Source organism: Sturnira hondurensis, unplaced genomic scaffold (genome assembly GCF_014824575.4).
Source record: "Sturnira hondurensis isolate 20B ecotype Veracruz unplaced genomic scaffold, ASM1482457v3 Scaffold0005279, whole genome shotgun sequence".
NCBI classification, from domain to species: Eukaryota; Metazoa; Chordata; class Mammalia; order Chiroptera; family Phyllostomidae; genus Sturnira; species Sturnira hondurensis.
The window spans coordinates 6,704,876-6,729,838 of record NW_028077910.1 but is presented as its reverse complement, the minus strand read 5'-3'; the positions used below and the strand labels follow the sequence as shown (position 1 = coordinate 6,729,838).

At 37.7% G+C, this 24,963-nt stretch overlaps 1 protein-coding gene across 1 annotated transcript; it reads right to left on the bottom strand.

The window, feature by feature from the left end:
* Positions 1 to 1,646: 1,646 nt before the first annotated feature.
* Positions 1,647 to 22,651, bottom strand: EIF5A2 (eukaryotic translation initiation factor 5A2). Its single transcript, XM_037046536.1, has 5 exons — positions 22,538 to 22,651; positions 21,660 to 21,860; positions 21,038 to 21,142; positions 7,186 to 7,317; positions 1,647 to 6,695 (listed from the first exon to the last, which is right to left on the bottom strand). The coding sequence occupies exons 2-5, from the start codon at positions 21,822 to 21,824 to the stop codon at positions 6,636 to 6,638; spliced, it is 462 nt and encodes a 153-aa protein (XP_036902431.1). The 5' UTR covers positions 21,825 to 21,860; positions 22,538 to 22,651; the 3' UTR covers positions 1,647 to 6,635.
* Between the last annotated feature and the right edge of the window lie 2,312 nt (positions 22,652 to 24,963).

Here is a 24,963-nt window from a genome sequence, read left to right as displayed (position 1 = left end):
TTTGCCTTTGAAGGTATATATTTTAATATGAGGGTGATTGCTTATATATACATATGTAAGTATGTATTTTTTTAAGATTTTTATTTATTTATCTTTAGAGGGGAAGGGGAGAGGGAGAGAAATATCAATGTATGGTTGCCTCTCGTGAGTCCCCTGCTGGAAACTGGCTTGCAACCCAGGCATGTGCCCTGACTGGGACTCGAACCGCGATCCTTTGGTTCACTGGCCCGCGCTCAATTCACTGAGCTATGCCAGCCAGGGCTATTTTCTAAATAATTCGTTATATATATTCCAAAATACTTATCTCATTATTGATTATACAGCAATTAAAATGAACCAGAGTGAAATTTAATGGACACACACACATACTTGTGCACAGACAAGGCAGACTCACTGGCAGTGTTGGGTAGGTGAACCCCCCCTTCTCCCAATTAGAATCTGTGTTGGGGATCTGGTGGCAACTGAGGCTGCCAAGTGTTTTTGGCCCTTAAACACTGGGACACAATCACTGCGATACTAAAGTGCCCACCGTGTGGCCGAAAATTATTTGACTGGATTTAGAAATAACTCTCAAATTGGACAATGGATTGATAATAACTTTGTAGGTGAGTCCTTTGAACCTATACACATCCAGCCGTTTTAACTGATACTTACGAATGTTCTGTGGGAAAGATGTTTTCAGTTTCCGGTGGGACACAAGCAGCACACACACGCATTAGACAGGAAGCATGGATTCAATGTGGCAATTCTATAGGGCACCCTCTATTTGGACAGAATGTTTAATTACGAGGTTGGGGCCAGGGAGGTAGACTGACACGCTGATACGTCACACACAATTAGCCCCTTTTCACTGTCTCCCCAACCCCCAGCCCTTCCCATTCCTACCTCTGGGAAACAGCTACTGCCATTTGGAAGGGGCAATTAAGAGTGGGGTTAAGGGGTGGGAGACTCCGGTGCTTCTTTCACTGCCTAATTATACTCGCTGGAGCTGAAAAGTTAAAATAATCAGTACTACCAACCATGGATATAAAGTGACAACTGCCGTAACAGTCTCGGCAAGGCTCACATGTCGGGGAGTAAGAAAGACGTCCTAGAATAGTAGAGTGTAGAAAAAGAAGAAACGATTGAGCCATATAGGGACGAATCTGTCTAGATGGTGTCGACGAGATATAGTGAGGACTGGAAAAAGTGTGAAGAGTCTGTTTCAGAGACTCTCATGCCATTTGTATCACTGCAGAAAGAGAGGAGCAACCCTGGTAGGGCAGGAGGCCCTCAGACCCTTGGAGGTCAGGGGTTGGGCAGGATCATTAACCTTTCTTGCATTAGTATGTCTGGAAAGATACACAGGAAGAGGATGAAGATGAGATGTTTTCACTCTTGTACCTATATAATTGTGAACCGTGTGACTATGTACATATTTAAAAAGCTCCTAAAAATTTAAAAATAAAAACAACGATGTACCTAAATCTGGTACTAAAATTTAGAAATTAATATTCCAGGCCATAAAGCAGGGACACTCTCCAGAAAGAACCTAGAATATAAAGACACATTAAATACAAAAGTTAGACTTCCTTTTAACAATGGTATACATATTAATTCATATAATTTTCTAATGTTTTAGAAATGTATATATACAAGAATAGTGCAAGCTGTTAAATTTATTTTTATTTAATATAATTGATGAAGTTAACAGACAAATATATTTTAAGGTAACAAAAAGTTATAATTGATAAGTTTACCATCTACATTTCAAAGAATTTCAACAATTATTTTAGTATAGCCAAAGGCTTAACATTTAACTTTTACCCATTTTTGAAATGTAAAATGCACAATTACAATAACCATATTACATTTCTTATAATTTTAAAGTTTTAGCTAAAACATGAGTCTCTGCAGGTAAAAGCAAGAGTTCCCCTACACCTAACACAAATATAATGTATTACTAATAAAGTGCCATTGGATTAGATAATACTATTTTATTTCGGAGAGGATGACAAAGCACATGGTAGTACAGAACTAGTCGTTTTCATTATACTGGTGTAGAACTAGCCATTCGCATTGCACTTTGTAACAAGCGTGAGTGCTTATGGTAGATATTAACCGTAATATAGAATTCTTCTCAAGAAAGATCACAACTATGACTTACGACAAACTGTACCATCATCACTGAACACAGTTTAGTGTCCAGAGTTTTTTAAAAGTGCAATCTTGAACTAAGATCAACCTAAGTCTACCAATACAAAGAAATAGTTTCAGGGACTTCATATGAATAAAAGAACCTCTCTTTCAATTGTAAAATAGGTTTCCGCCTGTTCTCAGGAGAGAGGAGTCGTGGTGGATGGGCCAAGTCCGGCCGTAAGTATGCTTCTAGCGGGTGAAAGCCTGATATGCATTGCTGTAAGATGCATCTTTTGCATAAGGAAAATATGCTAACTAGACGTGACGTGTACAGCGCTTTTCAGGCACTTGACTTCCTTGGTAGTTAAATTGATGTTCAGATATTTTTTAATGGAAAAATATTAAATTATATAGTGACTCCGAGCCATGCTCCTTCCCACAGAACATCTGTGTTCCGTAAGCTGGACCCAAATGTTCCCTGCTAAAATCAAATGATGCCATGTACCCAATTCAGAGAAAAAAATTTAATAAAGTTAACAAACTGAATTTTCTCAATTTTAAGATATTCCACAATTTTTCCTTAAGCTTTTCTTTTCTACTACTTGTGTACATGGTAGGAGAAAGAAGGCTTGAAAACTGTGAATGAGCATGCCTAAGCGGTATTAGAAAATTTTAAACCACTGATCAGTTTAATATACTATTTATGGAAATACGCCTATAGTTTGTTCTTACCCTTCTTAAGGGCCATATTCACTCATAGTTAAGTCTGTTCCTAGTTCATACTATAGAACTCAATATGTAAACATTTTAATGTACCTAAAAGCTTTATGAATCTCAATCTGTTGTCCCTAAATATGTTTGAGAGCCAATACATCAGTGTCTGGCTCTGAAACTATCTTTGGGGTCCAGGCTAAAGAAATGCTTTCAGATACATCATTAAGAACAGGGTTCTAAGATAAGACTACCAGATTCTATTCTAAAATGAAAAAAAATATGGCAAGTTTCCAGTACAGATGTCACTAATGTTCCCATTTTTTTTAATACTTAGTACGTAGTTTAAACACGTTGATATTAAGGATTTTTTATTTGCATGTAATACAATTTGGGAAAATTCTGCAATATACTTTTAGGCAGTTAGCTTTAAAATAATAAAACTTCAACTCTTAGCACAAACAGCCCTGAGAACAATGCATTCAAATGACAGCTCAACTAGAAATAATCTAATTGAGAAACTTTAAAGTACAAAAACAAATTCTGAAAAAGTTATAAATTAAAAAAAATTTACCAACATTTGAGGCACTACCAGACTACAGTACTTTTAAGAGTTGGAAGGACTGTGTAAAAAGAACAAACACACAAAGCTGTGTGCGCATGTGCACACACATTGTGCTATAATGAAGAACTGTGTCCCAACATTTTATAGACTAAACATTTTCTTTAGCAAGTCCTATTAAAGATATCATGTTCTGGCTGCAGGACAGTTTTGGTAATTGTTATAAAGCATTAGTACAGAATTATATATTATCAAGGGAAGTGAATTCAAGAGCTTGGTTCGCATCAATTTCAAGTGACTGACAGCCCTTGGAAGGGAGCATAAAAGAAACATCATAATTATGCTAATGATGCAAATGCTAAATCAAAGTAACAATGACATGATCTATTTCTGAGGGTATAAAACTTTGTAGCAAATAAGGTATAACAAAATTCTTCACAGTAGAAATAAAATGCTCTAGATAGAAACACATATTCCACTTGTTATATAATATTGTTTATCAGTGATTTTCAACAGGTATGCTGCAAGAGGCACACAGGTATGCCAGAAGAATTTTTTAAAATGCAATACTTGACTATTTAGTCAGGGGAACTGACCTCTTTTTCCTTAGATTGTCAAGTAAAAAGAATGACAATAGCCACCACAACAATAGCCATCTGCTATGAATGAATCAAAATTATACCTATTTTTTTGTTGAATGGCAAAAAAAATTTTATCGGTGTGCCACAGAATTTTAGTAATTCCCTTACGTATGCCATATGAGATGATAAAAGGTTGAAAATCGCTGTTGTATATAAACTGGTGGAACGCCTGCAGACACAAATGGTGTGTCACTGTAATCTATCGGCATGACAGCCTCTACACTCCACACTTGGTAAGTTGTGATGTTTACCATTTGCTACAAAAATGTATAACAAATACTAGGAATCAGCTCTGAACATTTCTGATGTCAAAAAAGAATGAAGTCACTTCTGTTTTGTGTTAAAAAATGTTTCCCTGCTTCTTTTTAATAGTTTATAAAGCTTTACCAAATGAAATACTTTATTCTAGAGAAGTGTCTTGACTTATGCAAAAATACACAAACAGTCCCATATCTTTAAAATCTATACTTATATGTCGGACATGTATTTATACTTTTTATAGTACTTAAAATGAAATATTATATGCATAATTAGCTTTTGGCATTTAAGGTATGAAGATAGAGATGCATTATTATAATTTACATACACTTAATTTGCAATTGAAAATATATTTATGTGAAGTTTGATGAGTTAGAATAACAAGGGCATGCTGATCCAGACTTAATAATAAATCAGAACACTAGTATGGTTAACTGGGATCGTACACATGACCAGCAAGCAGCACAGATTGATAACTTTCTAGAATTCCTGTGGATAATGATGCCAACCAGCAGCAAGTGAGATGCACATTACAAAGTATTAAGATGCTAGAACATTAATGGAATACTGGAAAGAATTTAGCCTAATTCCTAATTATGCTTTAGATGGGCAAAAGCTAAATGTTACATTAAAATGATTGAACTACAACCTCAATATTCCTTCTGCTTTAGAATTCTCTTTATATTTTCTTAAATTATCTTGCTTCTTCTCCAAATAGGTTTGCTGAGGCTAACACAAGATTTAAAAGTATGAGCAGATTAAGAAACAAAACTTTGGGATCGTCTGTTTCTAATGCTGTTTCTAGTCACTGATTAGAGCAGTTGCCACATCACGTATAGTTTCTTCTAGGTGATAGGAGCAAAGGCCTTGTACAAGTCAAGGCATGATGGGAGAGGTCTCATAATCAGTCTGAGAGAATTAAGGTATTGCTCAAATAGTAACTTTTCTCTAAGTTTCACTCTGATATAATCATTGTTATTGAGTCAAAGGTCCTCACAAACCCTATGACAATATTTAGAATTCTGGAAATAAGGTATATATGACCCAAACAACCAAAGAGAAACATAGCAAAGTCACCTAAAACACTTTAAAAAATAATTCAGATTTATAGAAATCTTTCCGTTATATTTCATATGAGAACTGAATTACACATGACAATCATAAAAAATACATATATGTATTTCTTAAATTAATGATTATCACATAAAGTACCTTTTTTCTTCCATAATTCACTTTCATTTCACTTTAGAAAAAATGTACATACTTTTAACAAATGTTCCAAATCTGAAATAAGAATTCCAGTTTTTGTCTGACAAATAAATATTTTGATGTCAAAAAAGTCTACTTACAGATGGTTGGAAAGGAATGACTACTATAAATAACATTTATCAACATAACTTATAAACAATTTATAAACATAATTGATAAAAAGCACTGCATAGTATCCTATAAAGCAGGTCACTCCTTTATATATACAGAGAGACAAAGAGCAAGGGGGGGGGGGGAGAGGGAGAAAAATACGAAAGTTATAAGCAAAAGTACATCTCAAAACTTTTCTATTTTTATGCTGACTACCAAGGCCTCAAATAAAAACCTATAGCTTTAAGCAACTCATTTTGCCACTGTCCCTCGTACCTTCTTCACAATATGACTTGCTAACAGTAACCCAACAGTTTCATGCCTGTCAACCACAAGCAGGTATGAAAATCACCATATATAAGGTTATATTAAGTTGGCCAACAATTTGGCAAAGAACAGTAAGACTGAGGTAATACAGGGTGCAGCACATGGCTACTAAGATAACTGACAGCTACTAAGATAACTGACACTTTTTGATAACATGATTTTTGTTTAAGCATTTGTGCTTGCCACACGTAGGCTGAAACTGTGACAGTTCCAATCTATAATCTACTTACTCTGTGATATTACATCTGAAATTAATGCAGAGCAATCCAACTTAAGTGTGGTACTTTAATACCACTAGATGCTACATTGTTTGATTGAAAACCCTGGTTTATTTATCATTTAACTAAAATTCAGGAATGATCGCTTGGACAAATCACATCTATTGAAACTACCATGTCTGTTTCTTGGACTCATCATACTGAAAAACCACAGGAATGTTACAGGAAAAATACCTACAAACTAATTTTAAAAAATTATACACCTTGATTATTTTTTTAAATTACCAATTGTCAGCAAAACGAACTCAGCACAATTTCAAACAATGAAAAGATAAATGAGGTTGCTTATGAAGGCCATAGCTTTGGTGATGACTTAGAACCACACTTGAGATCTGCAGTGGACCCAGACCTAAGCAGTTTGCTCACGCCCGATGTTCTTGTCTATTTGCATGGCTTTATGGCTACGGCATATTCTTCACTCATTGCACACATGACAGACACCTAGGGGAAAAATGCAGGCACAGTTATTCAGAAGGCAATACACACATAAGATACATTTAATTCAAGATAGACTGTATATTCGTGGATAGTTTATACGTATTTATTTTGGAAAGAGGTATTCCAAGACCAAGTAATTTACTTTCTTAATAGTTTCCTAAAGTGAAATGTCACACATTGTGGTTTTTAAGACAACTTCCAGGAAATGGGGAGAATAAGAGCTATGCATGTTTCAGTGCTTATTAGATGCTATGTATTTCCACAGCATTCTTTCTCACACTTAAAAATCTCTCAAATGCTGATCTTCAGGACAAATTTGAGGCTGACAGTAATCTATGTAGTAAGAAACTTAACTTTGATACTTTCTTTGGTAATGGGTCAATACTTCAGCAGTATTTAAAAGCTACCTTTCATGTAAATATTTCATGCAAACTAGTTGAAGCCAAATTTTTATAAAATGATTTTAAAAAGTAGTCTCCCCATAGATATTTACCTGCACATCTTCACCTGCATTGTATTTTCCTTCTATTTCTTTGCCTAGTTCACCTTCTGGCAGCTTAAGATCCTCTCGAACTTCACCAGTTTCTGTCAGCAGGGAAAGGTAACCATCCTGAATGCATATCAGCTATTTAAAGGAATTATATCATTTGCACTGATTAGATTATATCCACTCCTTTGTAATATTTACATAGTTAAATTGCAATCCACATTAATTAGTGTAAGTACACAGTGATGCATTTACATATATTTTGGTGCTTTAAAAATGGTACACACAAAAAAACTATACAATATTTATAGACTGACAAGTTCATTTCTCCCTGCTCTCCCTCTGCCCCAAGTCTCCACATTATTAAACAGTTTGGGGATTTTTTTTAACATGTATCCTGAGCACTTACATTTATGTACAAAATATAAATGTAAGTATTTAAAAACCCATAAATAAGTATTGTTCAGCAAGTTGTTTTCCCCTGATAACATGTCTTAGAACTCTTTCCAAACTGTAAAATATGGAGCCATCTCAGTCTCTTTCGTCATCTCACAATTACATATATATACTGTAGCTCATTTTCCTATTAGTGGGTGTAAAGGTTATTTTTAGTTTTTCATGATTACAAACAATGTGTTTTTAGTTTAATTCTGAACAAAGTGAAGCAGAAAAATTTTAGTCTCCAACTCACTGCACCACCACCAGATATTTTTTTTTTAAGTCAAACACAAGGGGGTCGATGACAAAATAGAACATGCCCAGTCATCAACCTAACTTGCAAGAAGACACAGGTTTAATAGAACTGAATTTCTTTTATCACAGGCATGAGGGAATGGCCAGGCTGCGCTCAGTATTCTAAGTGCATGCACACTGTCAGTGTTCTCGAACTCTAACAGGTTTTACAGAAGGCAATCACCTCGCACACCAGATGTTAGCACTGACGTGCACAAAAGGAGTCAAAGACACGGCCCTGGACCCTGTAACTGCCGTAATATAACCCAGGCGCACTGTAGGGGTAGCATTTCAAGTTTCTCCTTTTTGGCACTAACAAATCTGGCTATGGCTTTCCATACTAACTCCAACTGCCACAGGAGATTTCGCTTTAGAATATGTCTAAAATCTCAGAAACAAACAAACATAAAACACCTTACAAAGCAACCACAAACACCCTCTTAATCAATCTATATCCTCAAACATTTGTGAGGTGGTTGATAGAAAAATGGGGAGCAATGAGGTTAAGTTAGAAATATAATCTTTAAAAAATTAACCACAGGCTTACAAGGCAGATCTTTTTGATTTCAGCTCTTTCAGTAATTCCCTGAAGTAGAACTTGTCTATTTCAAGAGTTAAAGGTTCTCACTGCCATTAGTGAATGAAACATAGAAGCCCAATAATAATATTGGTATTTTGATATTTATTTATATAATGGTGGTACTTTATTTTTTTAAGTCCTGAATTCATAAAATAAACTGGAATAAAATAAAAAGCATTCCAAGTATAAAAATACATAAATATTATAAAATATCCTGAAAATTGTATATATAATTAAATCTTATTAAAATAAATGAAATACAATTAAAATGTAAAAAAATAAAACTAAGCTATAGAAAAATAAAATTAAATAATGAAAATAAATTATTTGATTTTTCTTAAAGAAATTATTTTAAAATTTTAGATATACAGAGAAGTTACAAAAATAATGCAAGAAAACCACATCTTTTACCTAGATTCATCCATTCATTCATTGTTCATTTTTCTCTCTTTCTGTATATACGGAATATATAACAAATACCATAAACTCTCTCTCTAGCAATAAATATTTCACTGTATTTCTCCTAAGAAAAAGGAAATACTCTTATATAACCACCTTAGTTTTCAAAATTGGGAAATTCAACATTGCTAAAATATTATTCAGTATCGAGTCCACATTCAAATTTTCCAGTTGTCCCAATACTGTCTTTGGTAGCAACCTTGCCCTCCCAACTCTAGGATCCTACCTGGTATTTACTTGGCCGTCATGTTGGTTCGGTCTCTTTTATATGGAACAGTTTCTCACACTTGTCTTTTCTGACGTTGACATTTTTGAAGGGCACAGGTTCACCGTATTACAGAGTGTTCCTCATTCTGGGTTTGACTACTCATTTCCTCATGATTCAGGTAATACATTTCTGGTAGTAATACTACATAAGTGACGTACAGAGTATCATATCGAAGGGCAAATGATGTTGATTTGTCCTATTATTAATGAAATTAACTTCGATCACTTGGCTAAGGGAACATCTGCCAGATTTTTCCACTCTAAAGGTACAATTCTCCTGTTTTAATTTGTAATCTAAAAAAAGTTATTGTTGGCATTGTTGAGTTTTAAGCATTTTTGTGTGATTTTTTCCCATCTTCTCTCAAAGCCCTGACTCTACAGAGTTGGAAGGAAGGGTGGTGAGAAGATAGTTAAAAGTCAGTTCTAAATATTTCCTTCTGATCCTTCACCTTTCCTGAAATCTACTCATTTGATAAATTTAAGATGTTCTGAACAATTTTGGGGGGTAAAGAGAGTATGTAATCGTTAGTTATTAGCAAGCAGAGACATGGGAGAGGGCAGGGTCAGAAAACTTGTAATAGAGGTGTTAGGCATACAGCAGTGTATCCAACTAAGAAATGAAACGACAGCATATCTCCAAAATATTGGTTCCAAAATACTAGTATCATTATTTCCCACTAAAAGAATCCAATGTATGGTGCTATTTCTCTCCATAGGGTTCTTCGAAAAATGAGTAATTTCAAGTCCAGAGGAGGAAGTATACAAGATGAACCTGGACCCAGCTGTTACACTAGAAAGCATAGTGCTACTGAAGATCACTAGGCCCATATTAAAGGGCCTTACCCTGGTCAAAGACAGGCTAATTTGAGCACTGATGGGGATAACAAGTACAATGAATTGAAATATAAATATGTTTAAAGTTAATAGTGAAAAAAAACTTGATGGGTCATTGTCAGTAAATCCTAGGGAACCAACTCCTTTCGAAAACTCGTAATTAAAGAAAAAGAGCCAAGCACTTATACTGCCTTTCCTATTATATTCTGGACCATAGGGTAAACAAACTAAAAATCTGATGAAGGTAAGTTTTTCTTTATAGAAGTATTATGGTTAAAAAATGAAGAAATGACAGAAACAGACTTATTTACCTGATGGTTGCATTCAACATCACCTATGGAGTAGTTTGTATTAAAGAAAGAAGAGGAAGAAAATGAAAACTAAGCTGAATCTGATTAAGCCTCCACATCTAATCATCAATTTTCAGGAAATACATAGAACACAGGCATATGTTAAACAAGGAAATACAATTAGCAAGATACAGAATGTGGGAAAATCTACAGAACAAATTATAGTTTATCAAAAAAATGAAGGAGAAAAGGGGAAAGAAGAGAGAGAAAAGAGAGAATTCCAGTGTATGAGAAAGAATCTATACATTAAAATAGATTTCAGAGATACACCAACCAATTTCAGTACATGGAGCTTATTTAGAAGATGATTTAGGCAAACTGTAATGAAAAAACAATAACCATTACATTCATCAAAGGGAAAAAATGCAATTAGGAAATGTAGACACTGACTGGATATTTGAAGATATTAAGGAATTATTAATTTCTAAGTGCCATGGTGTTTTTTTTCAGTTTATACCCTAGAAATGTATAACAAAATATTTTCAGATGAAATAATAAATGACCTAATATCTTGTCATTTATCTTAGCTTTAAAAATAATCAAGAGGTAGAGGGTATAGGAAGAAATGATAGGTGGTGGGGTACAACAAAACAGACTGGCTACATGTTGTTGAAGCTGGATGATGGGTAGATGGAGATCATTTTATTTTGAAAATTTCTACAATAAAAGGTAAAAAAGAAAAATGCTATGGTATATAAGAATTTTAGAAAGAATACTTAACCACTAAATGGATGGAGGCACAAGGAGCTGAAGAAGCAAAGTGTGAACCAAAAGAAAGAATGTGGGGAGAATTAATGACTAGATTCTTTCCATGACACAGTCAGAACAAGAACACTGAAAGGGAGAATTACAGAGAAACGTTGTTTGCCTGTATTTGTATTACTGGCACACAACAGAAGGCTGGAGAAGGCATGTCATCACTACAGGTGCCTTCTTAGCCCTTACTTCTGAATTTAATTACATTCCTCAATATATTTCTAACAACCAGATTTGTAAGGCCTCTTTCTATTTATTCCTCTTCCTCTTTCCCCTGCCTCTCAAGCTACTTCCTTAGAGCTGTTGTTCCCTGGTAGAGACTTAATGCTTGATCAACATTATTATAAAACCTAAGTGACTTCTGGTCAAGATGGCGGTATACACAGACATGGCTCACCTCTTTGCACAACCACATCAAAATTACAACTAAAATACAGAACCACCATCACTCAGAACTACCAGAAATCAAGTTGAATGGAAATCTGACAACTACAGAATTAAAGAAACCACATCCATCCAGACTGGTTGGAGGAATAGTCTGGTCCCTTATCCATGTATGGTAGATAAAAATTTGGGATATCTCAGGAGCAAGGAGTTCCAGCCCCATACCAGGCCTCCAACCCAGAGTTCCAGGGCCAGGAAGATAAGTCCTCACAACTTCTGGTTGCAAAAATCAACCAGGGTTGAGTCTGTGAAAGAAATTGCTAGAGCTTCAAGGAGTTCCTCTTAAAGGAGCCACACATGGACTTACCTATACAGACTCACTCATTCTGAGGTCTAGTACCAGGGTAGTAGCATGAAAGGCACCAGTGGTTAAACTGGAGTATTTGGCACCAGAGGCCATTGTCCCTTTTCTAAACCTTACCCCCTCAGAGCCAGCAAGCTAGTGCCATATTTGAGACTCTCATCAACCTGGCTAACACTGTTTGGCCCTCCTTGGAGATCCCTAGAGACTCTGCCCCATCCAACTTATGGGGCCACCCAAAATGCTTTTCCATATGAATGACTGGTCTTGCCTAGTGCTTTACAACTTTCTAAATCCTATCAAATAAGCAACAGTTGGCCTCAGTGAGCCCCAGGATCAGCACTAGCAGCAGCCAGCCTAGAATCACAGCTTGCCTTTGTCTGGGAGTCTCCAAACCCAGCACAAGTAGCAGCCATCTCAGATTGCTCTATAGCTCAGGCAGGGTGGCCCCAGGCAAAACACAGGTGGGGGCTGACCTTGGCCTGTACCACCCAGGAAAACCCTGTACCACAGGGCCTGTGCACCCAGTGGATTGCTGCAGAACATATCAGAGCACCACCACCCTGATCCTGCACAGTTTATACTCCACGGAGGGTGGAGTTTGGTGGTAAGTGGTCACAGCTAATCCTTGAAGCTGACCAGCCTGGGTAAATCCCTCCCCTTAATCTGCCAACAGCAATCAAGACTCAACTACAAGAGGGGGGTATACTCAGCCCACACAAAGGGTGCACCTTGAGTACCTAGCTTGGGTAATAGGGAAGGCTGTTTCACTGGAACCTACAGGACATCTACTATTAGGCAATAGTACCAAGATAGCGAGTCAAAGTAGTTCTACCTAACACATAGAAACAAACACAGGGAGGCAGCTAAAATGAGAAGTCAAAGAAACATGGTCCAAATGAAAGACTGGATCAAAACTACAGAAAAGGGGCTAAAATAAAATGGAGATAAGCAATCTATCAGATGTAGAGTTCAAATCACTAGTTGTTAGGGTGCTTGAGGAACTTAGTGAGGACCTCAACAGCATAAAAAAGATCTAGTCAGAAACAAAGAATATACTAATTGAAATAAAGAACAATTTACTGGGAAACATAGAGTGGATAAAGCTGAGAATCAAATCAATGATATGGAACATAAGGAAGCAAAAATAACCAATCAGAATAAGAAGAAAAAAGAATCCAACAAAATTAGGATAGTATAAGCAGCTTCTAGGACAACTTCAAGAGGTCCAACATCTGCATCATAGGGGTGCCAGAAGGGGAAGAAAAAGAGCAAGAAACTAGAAATCTATTTGAAAAAATAATGAAAGAAAACTTCCCTAATTTGGTGAAGAAAATAGACATGTAAGTCCAGAAATCACTGAGAGTCCCAAACAAGATGGACGCAAAGAAGCCCACTCCAAGACACATTATAATTAAAAGGCCAGAGGCTTTTAAGGAGAGAGTTCTCTCCAAAGATAAGGAGAGAATCTTAAAAGCAGCAAGAGAAAAGAAGTTAGTTACCTACAGGGGAGTTCCCATAAGACTGTCAATTGCTTTCTCAAAAGAACTTTGCAGGCTAGAAGGGAATGGAAATAAATATTTGAAATCATGAAAAGCAGGATCCTACAGCCAAGACTGTCCTACCCAGCAAAGATACCGTTTAGAATTGAAGGGGAAATAAAGAGCTTCCCAGACAAGAAAAAAACTAAAGGAGTTCATCATCACTAAACCATTATTATATGAAATGTTAAAGGGACATTAAAGAAAAAGAACAAAACTATGAACAATAAAATGGCAGAAAATACAAATCTATCAATAATTGAATCTAAAAAACGAGCTAAGCAAAGAAGAACAAAGACAGAATCATGGATACAGAGAGTGTGTTGATGGTTGCCAGATGGGAGGGGAGTGTGGGAGAATGGGTGAAGAGACGAGGGAATTAAGAAGTGCAAATAGGTAGTTAGAGAATAGCTATAGGGATATACAATACAGTATAGTTTAAGATATGGAGTAGCCAAAGGTCATTGACAATGGTGGGAGGATTGCCTGAGGGAATGGGGCGTGCTGGGTGGAATGGGGCAAAGAGGGAAAAATCAGGACAACTGTAACAGCATAATCAATGAAATATAATAAAAAAAAAACAACCTAAGCAAATTAACACTGTCATCAACTGGGGCATTATCCGACCCACCAAGCTGAGAAGTTGGGTAAGCACAGCAGCACTCCATTAGCAGGTAGAAGTAGCATACATGAGATCAACTTGAGCTGGTCCTAAAGGCACAAACAAATTGTAAAAGAAGTAGCTTAGACTGAGAAAACACTTCTGCCTCAGCAACAAGTTCTCCCTCAATTTATACCAATGGCTTTATGGGGAGTTCCCCTATGACCTGCTGACTGTAAACAAAATAATTCTGAATGGTCTCCAGATGGTTATGCGTGATCTGATGAAACTATTCAGAGGTGACCATGGAAGACAGTGGGGATGAGAGCTACATGCACAGGGCATGAAAGAAGAGCGGACCAGATGTTTGGATTTCAAATGATTATAGGCAATGCCTAAGAGTTTAGATGGAAGGTCAAGGACACTGAAAGAACAAGACAGGAAAATTGGCAACAATAATGTCTGTGGAAGTGATAAGTGGGAAGACTTTTCCACATAGAGAATGTGTCAATATGAATGCTTATCAAAGGGGATCTGCTACCGAGAAGGCAGCTAATTAGGTGAACAAGATGATTCTCTTTTCCTTTTCCATCTGCTTTCCACCTCTTCTAATCTACAGCAGTCCTGGCCAGTAAGTGAGCAGGATCTCCGCCCCCCCCCCCCAACCGCTATCTCGGGGCCAATGATGTTCTTTGAGAACACAAGGCCCTGGATTTGGGTGTTTGCCAACACCTGCTACTGGTTTATTACTGTTCTGTTTGTACGGCCTTTTTACCTGTTACATGATAGGTCTTCATAGCATCCCTGGCTAGGTTCACACCCTATTTTACAGATGGGCAGTGGCAGTAAAGAAAAAACATGGCTCAGATCACAGTCCCTGACACCCAAAGTTGGTATCCCTGGTCAGTGCACGTACAAGCATCAACCAACGAATGCATAAATAAACAGGAACAACAAATCAATGTTTCTTCCCCACCACCCCCTTCACTCTCTTAAAAAAAAAAGAAAAAAATTATACTTCATGTGTGCTGGGTACAATTCTAAACATGTACTTACTAAACCATCCTCACACCAATCCCATGAAATCGGTATTATTACTCTTTCCATCCTCTTGAGGAGGAAACAGAGAGATTTCAAATGATGAATGTCAGAAGTAGAATGACAAATAGCTTCTTAACCAATGTCTCCCCTATTTTTATTTTTTAATATTCTGTAAGCACTGCCAACCATCCTCACTGATAAATGAAGTCTCTCCTTCTCCAAAGGAAATGAGTATTCAGAGTGTGGGCCTCAATTTGTGATTTTGACCGTTTACTACATTTTCAAATTTTTCTGTTTAAATATATCAACCTCATTTTTTTAATTTAAAAAACTGCATTTAGACACATACAATAATATGTTCAATCTTCAATTATTTCCTTTTGATGGATATTCAAATGCTTTCCTAATTTTCACACATGTTTGCCTATCTTATTCTGGATTGGACTATTCTGGATATACTTCCATTTTTAAAAAATCTTTATTATATTATTTTTCCACTACTAATTAGTCCCCTTACACCGCCCCCCTCGGGGCCCCAGCAATCACCACACTGTTGTCCATGTCCATGAGTCAAGACAATTCTATCTGTAAATGCCTTTCAGCTTCTTTCTTTAGTCTTCCCAGTACTCACTCAATTGGCTTATGAACAAAGTGGTCATGGTGGTGTGGGTTGAGTGGCATAGGCTTCCTCTCACCAAAGTTGATCTGACTACGGCCACCAGTGAGTACCTCACAGCAGAGACCAACAGAGTCCCTGATATGGCATCATTCCCCAGGGGAAACAGCTAGCCACTTGGTAACATTGTATGGCACCATTCCCCAGGGGAAACAGCTAGCCACTTGGTAACATTGTATGGCACCATTCCCCAGGGGAAACAGCTAGCCACTTGGTAACAGTCTGTGCTAATTGCACTAGGCTCTTATTCTACATAGGGAGTTGCCTTCTCTGACTTCAGTGCTTCTACTAAAATCTCACCTGTGGGTTTATAGAATGCCACAGTCCTGTTAGAACTGCATGTAGTATCATTTCTAACCCAAAACCCTCACTTGACAGGCATAATAAAAAGGCAACAGGACAATGCTCAGAGAACTCACTGTGATGGAGTCCTTGGACCTCTCCATCACAGTGAGTCCAAGGACTCCATCATAGCCTGCCTGTATGGAATGGCCTGTTGAAGACTCATCTTTACCACTTGCTGGGTGATACTTTGTGGGCATGAATACTATTTTACAGATTGAAATATATTTCAGTATCTGGTACTATTTTTCCCACAGATAGAATATACAGGTCCAGGAGCCAAAGGTTATGGCTCTTCTCACTATTACATTTAATGATACTGTAACAAAATAATTTGCTTCTTGTCCCTGCAATACTGGGATCTGCTAGTTAAGAAAATTTTTATTCCCAAAGAAAGACTTCTACCAGGGAACACAAAGAATTCCACAGAAAGATAAAAAGATTTTAATCTTTAAGAACTAACAGCATGCCCTGGCTGGTGTAGCTCAGTGGATTGAGCACAGGCCTGCGAACCAGAGGATGGCGGTTCGATTCCCAGTCAGGGCACATGCCTGGGTTGCAGACCAGTTCCCTGCAGGCCAACTCCCAGCAGGGGATGCACAAAAAGCAAACATACATTGATGTTTCTCTCCCTCTCTCCTTCCCCTCTAAAGATAAATAAATAAATAAATAAATAAATAAATAAATAAATAAAATCTTTTAAAAAAAAGAACAGCATAATTATTTTCTTTGTTGGTATTCTTTTTTATGTTGAAACAACAAAATTCAACTCACATATCCCAATATCCAAAAGGCACACTACTTATTTGAAGAATATACTCAAATTTATTTATTTTTATACTTATTTTGAAAGATTTCATTTATTTACTTTTAGGGGATGGGAGGGGAAAAAGAAATGGAGAGAAACATCAATGTGTGAGAGATACATCGCTTGGTTGCCTCCTGCACACCCCCAACTGGGGACCTGGCCCGCTGCAACCCAGGCATGTGCCCCAACCAGGAATCAAACCAGTGACCTTTCAGATCTCAGGCTGGCGCTCAATCCACTGCCTCACACCTGCCAGGGCTGAAGAATATACTACGGTTTAATATTCATAGTTTTGGCAACTCACCAATAATTCTAAAGGTCCACAATAATTACTTTTATTTCTGAAAAATAGACTTCATATGACTTAAAACTTAAGTGAATGCAGAAAAGGCATTTAGTTTGTGGTGCAGTACACAGGAACAGAGCACTTTCTACAGAAACATGATTTAAGTGAGTATCAGAGTCTGAACAAGCATTCTATATTTAAAAACTTGGGTATTCCAAAAGATGTCTAGATGTATTTGCATTTTATACCATCACTGAGCCGTAGACAACCATAACTACTTTTGGGAAGACCATTAGCAATTCTAACCCTAACTACATCTTACAATGGAAGTCAGGAGACAATTTTTTTTTCATTCTGAACTTATTTTAAAATATATAAAGTTAAAATTGTAAATATTAATGCATTTCTTTTCCTAAACAAAGATTTACTTTTTAATTTTCATTAACTGCCAAAGAGGCATTTGAAATACCAAATAAAGCAAATATAAAGGACTACATGTAGCCAAAAAATAAGAGAAGGAGGAATTTAATCAAGGCACTTGGATAGGGGAGTGAAGACCACCACAATAACCACACCAGGAAAGGCTCACACAGCTGATTTTTAACAAGCGAACAGAAATAAGTATTCTACAGTGACTAGATAATAAAGGAATGTGATCACAGAGTACTTATTCTGCAAGGCACTGTTCTAAGGATTAACTTATTAAACCTCATAAGGAAACCAGGAGGAATCATTCTTATCCCCAGTTTATGATTAAAGAAAAGAAGGCAAGAGGTTAAATAACTCACCAACCGAGGTCACACAGTAAGTGCCAAAGCAAGAATTTGTCTAGTTTGAGTCACTCACTTATCCAGTCTGTAGTCAGTCTCCCATCCAAGCTACATACCAAAGACTGGGACTAGAGTGAGGTGAGTGAGGCATTTGTCTTGGGTGCAAAATTTAAAGTGGTGCCACAAGAAACATCAGTAACCAGATACATTTTTAACGCAGTATTCTTAAGAATTAGAATGCAAAAATTCCACAATGAACAAAATATCAAAAGTTTTTAAAAAAGAATCAGAATTATTGATTTTTCCTTTTGCCTTAGACTCCTATGTGGCTTGGCATTATTACTGCATTTTGCTGTGTATGATACGTACTCTTTTGTCCAAATTTTTGAGGGAAAAATAAGGATGTTCATTATACATGAGTATAATGATTACATACCATGGATATAATAATGAGTATAATAACCCATGTATAATATGCACAAAAACGCAATGTGCTATTGTACATGGCAAAACATGGTACCTGTCTTATCTTTATTTAAAATTTTGTGCTCTAGGCAAGAAACTCTCTCCTCATTCCCCTCACTCGAGTCTGGGCCCTGTTATAGTTCCAAATAAAAACCGAAACCAAACTTTTCCTTTACATTAAATACTGAGTTCCAATCAATGATTGTCGAAATTGGTCACAGTAGTAACTGTCTGAACTACTGATGCCATCATTCTGAAACAGTCAAAGGCAAAAGCCTTCTATGTTGAATGCACACTAATGAATATAATGCCTATTGGATGATCAAAGCATTCACATATTAAGGATGAAAACAGAGCCCTGGCAGGTGTGGCTCAGGGGGTTGAGCACCTGAGAACCAAAGGGCCACCATTTAGATCCCCTCTCAAGAGACATGACTGGGTTGTGGGCCACATCCCCAGTTGGGGGGGGGGGTGCGAGAGCCAACTGATTGATGTTTCTCTTTTTCTTTCTCCCTTCCCCCCTCTCTAAAATTAAATAAATAAAATATTTTTTAAAGGATTAAAATGTAAATCTCTTTTGGCAAAAGAAAATTCTGTGTTTAGTTTTAGTTGGCTGCACCAGCCTTACCTCAATGAATAATTAGGTATGCATTTAACAAATGTTTATTGAGTGCCTACTATAGGCCATGTCTCAATTAGGTGCTTCAAGAATAATGAAAAGATTAAGTGGAATTTCCAGAATATAAAGAAAAGGGGGGATCAGAAAAAAACTACTTTTTGGTGTATATCTACATAGAAGGTAATTATAGGGCATATTTTAAAAATTTAATCCTCACATTATCCCACTTTTGTAGATAAAAAGACCAAGGCACAGACAGGGTTTATAATTTATGCAAGGTCATCCAGCTAGAAAGTAGCAGAACTAAATCCAAACTCAGACTCACATGACTAAACAAACAAACAAACAATACTTGCTATTATCATACTAAGACAATTCAAAATTGTACAAAGAGTTTGAAGCAACCTAGAAAAAACACTGATGATAAGTGGGAAAGTGAAAATATAAAACTGCTTACTAGATTAAAACCATGTAAAAACATGTTTACAAGCAGACAAAGAGTAAAAGAAAATCATTGGGTAACTGCAATTCATGGTTAACAGTTTTTAAAAATTATACAATACAATAAAAGGTATAGAAGGAAATCAGTTTAAACTGGATAAAACAAGTCTAAGTGTCACGCTCGTATTTCTCACTATGTAAAATGAACAGAAATAGTTTTATATATGGTATGCTCAACACAGAAATTAAAGACTTTCAAAAAAGACTTTGGTTGTGATTAATCTGAGCTCCTACATCCTATGATGTCAATGGTTTGGTTACTATCAATACCCCAAACAACAAAATGCTATAATTAAACACACACTATCCAAATGTATAATTGGAACTAAAACTTGAAGTTTATACCTATAATTTAACAAAAGGTCACAACATGGTCACTGAATATAAACAAAACAACTACATAGTTTTTGTATTTTTCTTCATCATATTCAGTGATGATGTATTAGGTAGGCTAAAAAGTTCATTTAGTTTTTTCTGTAAAATAAAAGACATTTTTTGTTTTCACCAATAACTTTATTGATTTGGGTATGTTGAATATGTTGGCTTTCTCCCACTACTGGCTTCTACTGGGAAGAGGCCAGGGACGCTGCTAAACATCTTCCAATGCATAAAACAGCCCCACAGCAAAGAATTATTTGGCCAAAACGTCAATAGTACCAAGAAACTCTGCAAATCACTTTTGACATGTTCAATCAGTCACAGCACCTTTGCAATACGCACAAATCTTTTTACGTTTCCGTTGTTTTACCTTTCTTAAAATAATAAAGCATTAAAACTGAAAATGTTGTGTATCTTCTTCCTTTTTCAATATTAAAATGGTTGCACAAAAACTCACCAATTTAAATAAAATGATTTTTTAAATGCATGCTGATATGACAGCTGTCACAATTTAATCTAACAAAATTATTTTGAGTCAAGTTAAAGACAGCTAAGCACTACTACAGCCATCAAAAGAATAAACATAACAGGCTTATTGGCCAACCCAATATGTTTCCTTTACATTTAAGGATTTCAACATATTTCTCTATTTAAGAATACTAAATTCTAAGTCACGTTCATTAATACACAAACTTGGTTGGTGGAATATGAATTCCAATAATTTCTTGAAAATCTTAGTTCTGATAAGTGGGGAAAAAATCTGGGAGGGAGTTCTCTAAATCTGAAATATTTTACAACAAAGAAAATAGTAATTTTATTAAAAATTAAACTTATTCGGACACAATATGCAGTCACTTAGTCTGAGAACAGTAAGTCTCAACTTTTTAAAAGTTCAACAATGTTAAAATAATAAACTAGCAATAATGCTAGGTAAGATACAACTGTTAAATGTGACTATTTCTCCATTTTCTAAGATTAAGTGGTGCCTAATAATTGGTTAGAAAAACCCACAAAACTTCTTCTGGTCTTTGTTAAATTACAATTGATAACAGAATGTATTTACACCTTTAAGAAATAAGCAGCACTCTAAAGAAAATTAGTACTTACTTGATAATCATTTCTCTTAATATTTGGAACATCCATGTTGTGAGTAGAAGGGCAAATATCTTCATATTTTTTGCCCGTGAAAATATCAATTCCAACAAGGTGAACCTAACAGAGAAGGGAGAACAGGAAACCTGTTTAAACTTTGCCAAGTATATCAATCATTACATACACAAGAGCACAATACCAAGGCTGATTATGAGATTCTTTTTCCTTCCAAGGTCATTTAATTTCACTTTTCTTTAAAAAAGGGTAGTGATCACAGAATGATAAGCAATGAAGAACTAAACGTATCATGACATATCAATACCAAATCACACAGTCTAGTAATTATAAGAGGGTACATGAAGTTAGATTTTAGAATTATGTTAGAACAGGTTTTCTCATCTGTAAGCTGAACAGATCTTCTAAGTCACTAGGACTCAGGAAAAGTAATGAAACATTATAAGGATCCAAGAAGAAAATTGCACCTTTCAGTATTCATTGTAACAGCTGATCTCCCAGTAATAGTGGGAAGAAAAAGAAGTGCTTAATACACGGTTATAAGTATAGAAATCTCACGTGCTGTAATGAAATACAAATGATCAAAATCTCAACGCAAAGGCAGACGTGGAACGGCACTTACCTTGGCATGGCCGTGCTTTCCAGTTTTGGAAGTTGACATCTCTACTATTTTGCACGGTCGTCCTTTGAGCACCACGAAGCCGTTTTTGCGCAGGGCCGAGCACTGCATAGGGTATGTGCTTGAAGCCCCAGCGTCTCCAGTAGTGAAGTCAATTTCATCTGCCATGGTGGGCTGGGGAGATGGTAGCTTCCCCCCAGGGAACTACGCAAAAAGTTTGTGTTTGCTTTTTAACAGGCACACAGGTAAGAAAACGTCTCATTTTGGGCAGGTTACATGCCAAGCATCACGGATCAATTATTTCTGCATTTATAGAATAGCCACGCAAGAACAGTGGACACTTTTAAACTCCGGCCTCTACAAACTTTTCCATCCATTGATGAGGAGGTGGGTGGGAAGTCCCAGAGGAGCTCGCCGGAGTGGGGGATACCCGCCCTGGGCGCTCACCCGTAGGAGGAGCAGTAAATTCCCTGCCCCCGTCGTCCCACCGCAGGAGAAGCCGGCGACCTTCCCGCACCGCACCGCGCCGCACCACCCGGCCCTCCGCTGCCGCCCTGATCTCCACTGCGGGGCCCCAGCCCAGGCCGCACGCCCCCGCGAAGGATGGGGATAACAGCACCTGGCCCTCGAGCTTCTGGCGCGCATTCCGGCCCCGGGCTGCGGCGCCGTAGTCCCGGCCTCTCTGGCGCCCCGCTGTCCAGCCGGCATCCCCGGCCCGGTATGGCCCCACACGGGCCTCAGCTCCGGCGGGTCCCGCGCTCGCCTCCGTTCCCCGAGCTATCCTTCCTCTTTCGCTCGTTAGTCCTCGGCTTCGGCTGCCTTCCCCTGCCCTGCCCCAGTCTCGGCCCTATCAGTTTTCTAGTTTTTCCCCATCTTCTCACCTTTCAGCAAAGAAAAAGAGCTTTTCGTCTGCGTACCGGTGCGGGGTCCACACAGCGCTGCGACGGCAGTAGCGGCGGCGGCCCAGGCTGTTCCAAGAGACTGGGCGGGGCCGCCACTTTCCACACCCCGGCCTCCCCGCCCTTTCCCGCCCCCATTTCAGCCCTACTTCCGGGATAGGCCCAACGCGTCACAGGCACCGCCCTCTCTTGCTGCCATTGGCTACAAGGTTCCCCAGGCCCCGCCCAGTCACGTGAAGAGCACCCTGGCAACCCCACGTGCTGCGGATTAGTGCACTTCCGGCGTGAAGAGCATTTTCTGGAGGCCAGTTGCTGAGGCTAGAGGCATTGGCTTGAAAACTTGATCCGTAAAATGTTTAGGTTGGTTGCACTGGGGTGTCAGTCAAAGTTAACGAGAACCGAATCACTTACTCTGTGGACCCAGTCCTCAGGTGCATGCCTGTTGTCACGTGATGGATGTCAACCTCGGAGAGGCCGCGAATTTAATAATGTTACACGTGACTAGGGAGGGAACTTTGGAATTGAACATCAGCCCTCTTTGGGCTTGCTCCTCGTGGAAGAGCCTGAATGCAGTATTCAGCTCTGTGCTCACCCAGCTCTGCACTGTGGGCTCCTCCTGGAACCTCAGCCACCTATGATCAGTTAATGGCAGTGATTGCCACTGGGTGTCCCGCTGGAGTCAGCTGCGCTCTCCGGGGTGGGAACTCATAAAACGTCCTAAAAAGCAACAGTGAAATGGCCTAACTCACTCCTGTCTCAAGAGGCTGTTACAAAGTTATAGAGGTGAATGGTGTCTGACTCCTACCCCATTGTGCAGTTCAGAAGTGTTCTGCCAGACTCAGCTATTTCCTCCTGGCGCTGGCATTTTGTTGAATTGGAGGTATGTCTATACCTCATGAGAGCAGATGGGTTGTCTTCAAAATCGACCTGGAGCCAATAGACTTGTATAGGATTAAAGACCAAGGCTCTTAAATGATATGTGCTCCCCTTTTCACAATGCACCACATTTTCCCGCCTTGCGAAGGTGACCTCCACCAGTTTGTGTGGCCCTGTGATACTGAATTGCTCTCTCATGAATAGTCTTATTTCTAATATTCCTATGTGGCTGTACAGTTTACACAGATATTTCACACGTTTTTAATGTAACCTTTACAATAATGAGCTCCCATTAACAGCCCAACTTTTGGTTATATATTGATTGGAAGAGCCAAATTAGAATCCTGGTTCAGCAGATTACTCTGCTTTTCCTTACACCACCGAACGTTTGTCTATTGTTATTAGAAAGATTGCTAATGTTTCAAGAGTGTGTAAGTAGGAGATGCATTAAATGTTTTGTGTGTATTATTCTTTTAATATTGACCTTGACTGTTACTCTTTTTATAACATCATTTATTTAATTTATACAAAGTAACACCGTTTTTAGTTATGAGTTTGGAAGAACATAGGCAGATGTGTACCTAGCACTATCAAGATGTGTATCTTGATACAGCGTATTTCCCTTATTCTAAAAGTTCCCTCCTGCCTTTTTGTGGTTAGTCCTCTCCCCCCACAGCCAGCTCCTGGTAATCATTAACAACTATTCTTTTATATACATGTTTAGTTGTGGAAAATAGCAAAGAAAAATTAATTCCCCCACATGACACAGCTAGCATGTCAGAAAGCCACGACTGGCAGTTTGGCGCCACAATCACCTTTAACTACCACCATATAGTGCAGTCACAGAAGATTTGAAATTGGAATAAAATGATCTGGTTTTATTCATTTAGCAAATTCAGTTGATTCTGGAACACCAAATCAATAAATGTGGAACCATTGCTTCTAAGGGAAATACAGAGTTAGGTGCCAGTGAGCCCCTGGTCACAACATCTTCATCAACTGACCAGTATATAATCTCGTTTTATGTGTGTTTCTGTTTAAAGACCTTATTTAATATGTATTAATTCATTGACATTTAACTCGCTGTAGCCCACAGCACTATAATTTATGCCCAAAGGTGGCTTATCTAACACATGTATTTTCTCTGTAAAATGCACCACAGCCTTCTTGTGCTTAAAAAAAAAACTAGACAGCACTTCAGCACTATATTTGGGGACCATTTTAAATAGCCAGTTCACCCAAAAAGTCATAAAAATGTGAAAAAATGGCTAGAACAGACAGAAAGACTTTACTCTTTGACAACTGAAACAGGAAAGCAGAGCATCACTCATTTGACCTAGGCCAGGGAAATGTGTGTGGTAGGTCTCAGATCTTTCACTCCTCTGTGCATAACCACAAAAGACCATGAAAGCATCTGAAGTACTGATTTGGTGGTTAAAAGTAAATTTAGCAAGTAGGAAAATTCACAAATATGGAATCTATGGATAATGAGAATTGATTGCTTTTATTTGAGCATTCTTAGTACCAAAATT